The sequence below is a fragment of the Sorex araneus genome, chromosome X, assembly GCF_027595985.1.
Source record: "Sorex araneus isolate mSorAra2 chromosome X, mSorAra2.pri, whole genome shotgun sequence".
In the NCBI taxonomy this organism is placed as follows: Eukaryota; Metazoa; Chordata; class Mammalia; order Eulipotyphla; family Soricidae; genus Sorex; species Sorex araneus.
The window spans coordinates 256,328,765-256,336,760 of NC_073313.1; the positions used below are offsets into that span (position 1 = coordinate 256,328,765).

Consider the following 7,996-nt stretch of genomic DNA (forward strand, 5'->3'; position numbering starts at 1 on the left):
GGGTCAGCGGGGAGTGGCCCCCAGACAAAACTAATCAAAATTGTTACGATAATTATTGTTAATGGAATTCACCTCTGTGGTATTTGTGATTATTTTATACAGTAGATGGAAGATATTGGTAGCATCATTGATCAGTAGTTTAGAATCCGAACTGCTTTGGGTTAAGCAACTGCAATTGTGTACCTCCCTGTATTTGACGAGTCTCTTACTAGTAGTACCTGCCTTGCTTCCTTTAAGAAACTGATTGAATTAAAATGAGATTTCCTTATTTAGAAAGTAATAGAGATTTTTCATATAGAAATAAATGTTGTAACTGCGACTTACTTTGTTTATTTTTTTTTTAAGGTGGATACTTTAATACTGATAAACCACACCCCAGAGGTGAAATTCTTATTGGTGGCCCAAATGTAACAATGGGATACTACAAAAATGAAGCGAAAACAAAAGCTGATTTCTTTGAAGATGAGAATGGTCAGAGGTGGCTCTGTACTGGAGACATTGGGGAATTCGACCCTGATGGTTGTCTAAAGATCATTGGTGAGTTCCCGTGTTCCGCTTAGAGAAGGGGCACTGGTGAAGTTGGGCAGAAGAGATATGGAGTATTTAGAGAAGCTGTTTGATGACATGAAGATACCTGTCCATGATGTTGGCACAGTCTCTTGCATGAAAGATGGGAAATGTAATTTATAACAGAGATGTTAGGATTTTTAAGACAAGCATTATGTGATCTCATAGTAGTCGATAACAGTGGTATTCATAATTTCTGTTAGATACCCTTAAAAAAAAAATCATCCTTGGGGGGCCAGGTAGTAGAGCAGATACGGTGTTTGCCTTGCGGGCGGTGGGTCCGGCTTTGATCTCCGGCGCCCCTTATAGTTCCCTGATCACAGAGCCAGAAGCCAGCCCTGAGCACTGCTGGGTGTGGCCCTTAAACAGAATCTAAAGTCCTCCTTCGAAGGGAGGCCATGCAGAGGCCCGTCCGGGTCAGCTCCAGGGCCTTGGCACCTTGTGGTACCAGGGATAGCTCCTGAACACACGTGGACACAGAACGGAGCAAGGGTCACTCTTGACCCGGTAGATTCGTTTGTGTGAATCCTCTGTTTTGTTTTTTCTGGTTTGGGGGCCCACTTGGCTCTCCGCGAGGCCTCTTGCTTTGTACTCGGCGTCAGCCCTGGTGGCTTTCAGGGGATCCCGAGTGTAGCTGGGGGTTGAACCAGGGTCAGCTGCGTGCAGGACAGACACCTCGCCTTCCCCGTACTGTCTCCCCGCCTAGATGTTTGGTGAATGCTTCGGCATCTCGAGGCCGTGGGCCAGAGCGTGCTCAGCCCAACCGTCCCGTGCCATGTCATGGGTCACTCGGTCCCTATGGGCCGGGCGGAGCGCGCACAGGTGTGGATCGTGGCATGGCCCCCGTCCGCCACCCAGTCTGGCACTCCGTCTCACACACAGCCAGGCTGAACATGCTGGGGGCCGGGGGCTGGGCGGCGGGTTCTGTTTAGAAGGGGCCCCTTCCCCTGTTCTCTGTCGGTGAGTGACAGTTCCAGTCACGCCCCACAGCGCCGCTGGCCCGGCCCTTTCTGCTGCCACCGTGTGGTCACTGACTGCCGAGTTTCCCAGCCCATTTCCCCTCCCCCCACAGCTGTGTCTGGCCTCCAGCCCCAGCCTCGTGGCCTTCGGTCCCTCCTGCAGGAGGCCCAGAGGTCGGGCCTGCCCAGGCGGCCCCGCTTTGCAGATAGGCAGGAGGGCGAGGCTGCCCGAGGGCCGGTGGTGTGGGAGGGATGGAGGGACCCTGACTCTGCAGCCTCCCCGTCCTGCGCTGAAGGCTCCCGGGATCAGCGCTCATGACAGAATTAGTTTTCCAATTCAAATAGAGATGTTAATGGCACGGCAGAGCCTGGCAAGCTCCCCGTGGTGTCTTCGATATGCCAAAAAACAGTAACAACAAGTCTCACAATGGAGATGTTACTGGTGCCCGCACCAACAAATTGACGAGCAACTGATGACTGTGACAGTGATGGGAAAAGAGGGAAGACTTTGACTTCATTTGAGCGGTTGTCAGGAATTCAGTCGCCGAGTGGCCCGGTGGGCAGGTGCTGAAGCTGTCCCTAACGGCTCCTCCTTGGATGTCCCCTCCCTCTCTGGCTGTCGTGTGCAGATCGTAAAAAGGACCTTGTGAAACTCCAGGCTGGCGAATACGTTTCTCTGGGGAAAGTCGAGGCAGCTCTGAAGAATCTCTCCCTCATAGACAACATTTGCGCTTATGCGAACAGGTAAGGAAGTAGAGTTCCTGCTCCGGTGGTGGGGGGAGGGGCCTTCTGGGCCTTCATTCTCGAACTTTCCTCCTGTCTGTCCCCTCTGGGAGTAGCCCTTCTTCCCAGTGCTGAGCCAGTTCCCTCTGGGATGCCTCACCTGCCCGCCTCTCCTGGGGGTCGTGTTCGCTGCTTCGTTGTACTCCAACCTTCTGTCTGTGGTTGGAAGGGGCTGAAAGGCAGAATTGCCCCTCGGTTTCCCTCGCACCCCAGCCCAGTGCTCGGGGCGTGTCTCGGGTCGCCCCGGTCCTGGTGGGTCACCAGGGAGCCTGGCCGGGCCTGAGGACCTGCTCCTGACTGACGGGGCGCGTCTCCAGCCCCTTGGAGGGGATTTTCAGGGACCAGAGATGACTTCTTGGGAAGTGTGTTGGCGGTTCCCTAACGGCACCGTGTGGGGTGATTATTCTCCGCAGTTAATTTGCGATCCGTTCATCTGATGGGTCTCGGGATTTTTTTCTACTACAGTTGATGATCATTAAGGTAAAACAGATCCACAGATGCGGTTTGGAAAGCCTTTAAGATATAGTCCAAGTCACTCCGGTGATTGGAAATGCGCCTGGCCTGTAATCAGCCTGGACAGCTTTCCTTTGGCCGTGCTGGGGGTCCGGCTTTTGCTCGGGTGGTCCTGGATGATCCTGGTGATCCTGCCAGTGCGGCCCGGGCGCTCTGTGGCGGGCGTGTTCACGCTCTCCTGTCAGTGAGGGGGAGGGAACGTCATTGCTTGACTCCTTTGCTGCCATATTTCTCTGGGTGCAAATTCTGATTTATATTAGCTTTTGCTTTTGCTTGACCTTTTTTCTACACTGAATTTTCTGGTAGTTTCTATGGCACCATTAATGGTTGAAATCGGGACATGTCAAGATTTACTTAGGCCGTGAGCTCTGTCCGACACGGGGCAATCTGGGGGGATTAGCTGGCAGAGGGGGTGGTGTCGGCTCAGCCTGGCGTGTACGAAGCACCCCTGGGGTCCTTTCTCTGGGCTAGTCACGTGTGGGTGACTAGCTCACCGTCTTGGGGTCCCCGGGAGCTGGCCTGGTGTGCGCCCCCTGGTTCCTGAGCCCGGGTCCTGCCTGTGTTTCAGTTACCATTCCTATGTCATCGGCTTTGTCGTGCCAAACCAGAAGGAGCTGACGGAGCTGGCACGGAAGAAGGGGCTGAAGGGCACGTGGGAGGAGCTGTGCAACAGCTGCGAGATGGAGAACGAGGTCCTGAAGGTGCTTTCTGAAGCTGCTACTTCAGGTGCGTGAGTCTCCTGCCGGGCGTCCTGCCTCGCTCGCAAAGCGTCTTCCTTCCCGGGGAGTTGAACGGTCTTAGGCAGGTTGTTTCCAAACCCCTCTGCCGGCCGTCTACCCCTGGGAGACGGAGAGACCAAGTGCCAGGATGTTCTTGTCTCCCTGGAGCGGGTTGGCCTTTCCCCAGCCCCCGACCCCGGCCACCCACTGCCACCCCCTCCTTGGTGCCCAGGGCCCGGGGACGCTCCCTGGCCATCCCCGGCAGAGTCCAGCCAGCAGGCTTGGAGCATCCTGCACGTTAATGGTGCTGGGCGCTGGCTGTCCTGACGTGTTCCGTGGCTGCCTTTCTGTGGGAGAGGCAGAGTAGTCTAGCGTGAGGGGATTAGTCACAGCACCTGTGCCTTGAGTCATCGGCCTTAGAATGTAAGTATGCATTGTATTTTTAAATTTATTTTTATTTATTGTTTTGCTTTATGGGCCACACCTGGCAATACTCAGGGGGTTACTCCCAGCCCTGCACTCAGGAAATACTCATGGCAGTGCTGGGATGCCAGGGATCAAGCCGGGGTCAGCCAACATGCAAGACAAATGCCCTAGCCGCTGTTCTATTGCTCCACGCCCCGAGTGTGCATTTTATTCTCCTTGTCATGCGAGGCAGAAACATGCCAATTTCCATCTAACCAGATGGAATCATTCTGACCCTCCACTTCAGTTACAGTTATGCTTGCTAGAATGTCACCTTGAAGACCGTTCCCTTCCCAGCATAGAAATAACCTTGGACTGGTGGTAAATTGAATGGACTGATGAGTACCATTAGGAACCTATGTAATTTCTGAGTACGTTGGAAAGATGAATCAGTAAGCATAATTGTGGATTCACACGCTTTCCATTAAAAAAATGTTTTCCTGCATATTTTAGCAGCTCTACTGAGATATAATTCACATGTGATGCATGTGAATCACATTACTCAGCCGCGTAATGTATTCCGTTAGTTTTTAATCTATATGCTGAATTGTACAACTGTCATCACAGCTTCAGGACATTGTCGTCACCCCAGGAAGAACTCTTGCGCCTATTAACATCACTCCCCAACGCCCCGGGATGTGGGTCTCTAGCTTTGCCCACCTGGGGGTTGTGCATAAGGAGAACCAGAGACTCTGTTCTGTGCGGTGTCAAGCCCCTTCCACAGAGTACCCCGTAGCCGTCCGTTCTTCCTTCCTCCTCCGTGTCGCGTTTGTCCATGTTCCAGTATCTTTTAAGGCCAGCTAGGTCCCCATATATCTCATTGTTGTGTGCCCACTCAGGGAAGACACCGGTTTTTGACTGCACATCCCAGTTTCTCCTGTGTCATATCTAGGAGTGGGCCTTAGGACTTTATACCCAGCTTCTGCTTATGTTGACCGTCTTAAACTGCCAGGGGGTAGGAGACTGGGGACATTGGTGGTGGGAAATGTACACTGGTGAAGGGACGGGTGTTGGGACACTATGTGACTGAAACCCAGTCATGACCAGCTTTGTAGCTGTGGCTCTCCTGGTGGTTCAATTAAAAAAATTTGTTTTTAAAAAGAAGGAACTACCAGAATATTTTCTTCCAAATAGTACCGAGACTTTTTTGAAACCTTGGCACAATGTTTCATTGCCATCAGCGTCTAGGAGGGGTTCCGTTTCTTTACCTCTGCCCAGTGGTCATGGGTCTCTTCCATCTAGACGGTGAGGGGCGTGGTGTCTCACTTTGGTTTTGGTTTGCGTTTGTCTGTTCTAGACACCAGATACATCAGGTGGTTTCTCAGTGTTTTCTGCAAGGCCAGCAGCTTAAGATACAGATAATAGTTTTGTACTTGTGCATTTAATGTCATCTCTGGTAAAACACTGTCTAATCCAAGTCACAAAGATGTGACCCTTTAGCTCTGCTCCTTAATCCGTTCTGTTAACTTTTGCCTGCGATGGGGGAAAGATCCAGTTTGATTCTCAAGAAAGATCTGTTAGTTTCGAAGCAGGAGAAACGGAGTCAGCAGGAGTGTGTGTTAAGCAATGGACAGACGGGTTCCTGGGCTCACTGGCAGGTGGCGAGGGAGAGTCAGAAACTCGGGCAGGCTGGCAGGAGGCTGGGCTGAGCTCGGGGACCAAGACGTGCCTGGCAGCCTCAGATCTGGTCTTAAGGCTTTTCAGGTGATTGAACCAGACACGCCTCGATTGTCCAGGATCGTTTTCTTCGTATAAAATAACTGGAGTATAGACTTAAGGGCCGAGTAAAAGCTCCAGAGCGGCCTGAGGTTTAACGTCCCGATAGCCGCACCCCCCACCAGTGAACGCGGTTTCATGGACTCACACGGCAGCTGTCAGTGTGTTCGTGGGTATCTGACTTGCTGGGCGCTCTGGCCTACGCTGATGAATGCCTAAGACTTCCCGTAGTTGCCTCCCCTGCTGTGCCCGTCACCCAGTTAATTCCCGCAGAGTCACAGTCACAGGCCAGACTCCGCAAAGTGACACGATGGGTGTGGGGAACGATGGAAAACATCAGCCAGCTTGGCCCAGAAGGTGACGCACAGTCCCTTGAGTGGGCTCCGCCTTTCTCCGTGGGTATTCTGTCCCGCAGCAAAGGTGACATCCCCTTGGGCTGGACAGAGAACATGGCTGGCGAGGTGCTTGCCTTAGACACAGCGGCCCTGCGGGCATCCTGGCCCTGTGATCGCCCCTGGGGCTGATCCCTGACACAGCCAGGAGTAAGCCCCGAGCACCACAGATGTGGCCCCAAAGCAAATACTAACAATAATTTTAGGAAGACACTCCTTTTCCCTTGATCCTGCGTCCTGGGCCTCGTAGAGACGGGGTGCAGTTGACAGTGTGATATGTGTCCTCCTTAGCCTGCACATAAATATCATGTGTTCGGAGTTATATATGTGTCCTTTTTTGGGTTTTGATTTTGTTTCGGGGCTACACCTGACGGGGTGCCAGGGATCAAACCTGGGTTGGCCACGTACAGGGGAAGTGTTACAGCTGCTGTGGCCTCTGTGTGTGTGTGTGTGTGTGTGTGTGTGTGTGTGTGTGTGTGTGTAGTATGAAAGCAAAGCCTGCCCCTTTAGCCTCGCAGCCTATTATTACGGGATATACTATTAGCTGTGAATTATTAAAACTTACGCTGCTTGTTAAGAATTCTAATTGCACAACCTTCAGGCCCGTGTGTTCACTCCTTTTTTCTCCCCCTTCCTCTCCACCATCTCAGCAAGTCTGGAAAAGTTTGAAATACCTGTAAAAATCCGTTTGAGCCCCGAACCGTGGACCCCTGAGACCGGCCTCGTGACGGACGCCTTCAAACTGAAGCGCAAAGAGCTGAAAACCCATTACCAGGCGGACATTGAGCGCATGTACGGGAGGAAGTGACGGCCGGAGGGACGGCCGGCCCGCCGCCAGCCGCCGCTGCTGCAGGGAGCTCGGAGCAAACAGGAAAATACTTGAAATGCACGTCTCCGTCTGTGAGGCACACTCGTTCCTTCTATTTAACCTAAGCTGTTACTTCTCACGGCGTCACCGTTTCTAACTGACAGGATTAGTAAACGATTAAGACAGCAAACTCGTGTCTGTCTCTTCTTTCTTCCCCCTCCAGGTGGCCACCCACCCAGGACTGCACTCGTCAGCATGAGGACTCTGAATCCCGCTGGGGAACAAACAGTACTCCTAAGACCTCAGTTTTTAAGACATGATTTCTATGTTCTGTATAATGTTCAGTTTGTAACTTTTTAAAAGTTTGGATGTATAGAGGGATTACAAAGGAAATATAAAAAAAAATTGGTTATTGGGGGGAGGGGCTTTTTTACTTACTGTATTTAAAAAAATGCAAGGATGTGAAATTATGTAAATTTCAAATGCTTATAAATCAAATCATTGTTGAACAAAAGATTTGTTGCTCTGTAATTATTGTCCTGTATGCATTTGAGAGAAATAAATATACCCACACTTATGTTTTAAGAAAGCGAGACCTTGTGACTGTATATATGACTGGAAGCTTCTTTTTTTTTGTTTTTTGTTTTTTTTTTTACCTAGCAAGTGTGGTTGGTACTGCATGAGATAATGCGCTTGCGCTCGTATGTAGTTTAGGGGCAGACACAGCAACCATGGCTAATTGAGGTTACCATCAGAATGCTTGGTCCTCTAGGTGACTATTGAAGCCACAAAAGAATCCGGGGTGAAGTGGAAGTGATTCTGAAAGGGAGGGGGGCTTTTAAAAACAAAACATCGAAACTTCTCTTACTTCATTGACCATTAAGAATATTGAGTTGTCTGTATTTGATACATCAGTCATGGAAAATTGTCCCGTAATACTCTCTTCTACCCTCATCCCCTACCCGGCTTTTCTCATTTTAATGTTTTTGTGGGAACGGGCTGGGGGGGGCATACATATACAAGATGCTCGTACATTTGAGTCACACCCCTGGTCCCTAGGTTCAGAGTAGGGTC

At 51.1% G+C, this 7,996-nt stretch overlaps 1 protein-coding gene across 1 annotated transcript in view; it reads left to right on the top strand.

Annotated features, from left to right (window-relative positions):
• The window catches only part of ACSL3 (acyl-CoA synthetase long chain family member 3), a 64,555-nt gene extending 57,040 nt beyond the window's left edge, over positions 1-7,515 (top strand). The window contains exons 12-15 of the mRNA XM_055120400.1: positions 346-537; positions 2,156-2,270; positions 3,391-3,548; positions 6,765-7,515. Coding sequence (XP_054976375.1) covers positions 346-537; positions 2,156-2,270; positions 3,391-3,548; positions 6,765-6,922 — 623 coding nt within the window. The 3' untranslated portion in view covers positions 6,923-7,515. The remainder of the gene's footprint in view (positions 1-345; positions 538-2,155; positions 2,271-3,390; positions 3,549-6,764) is intronic.
• The last annotated feature ends 481 nt before the right edge of the window (positions 7,516-7,996 follow it).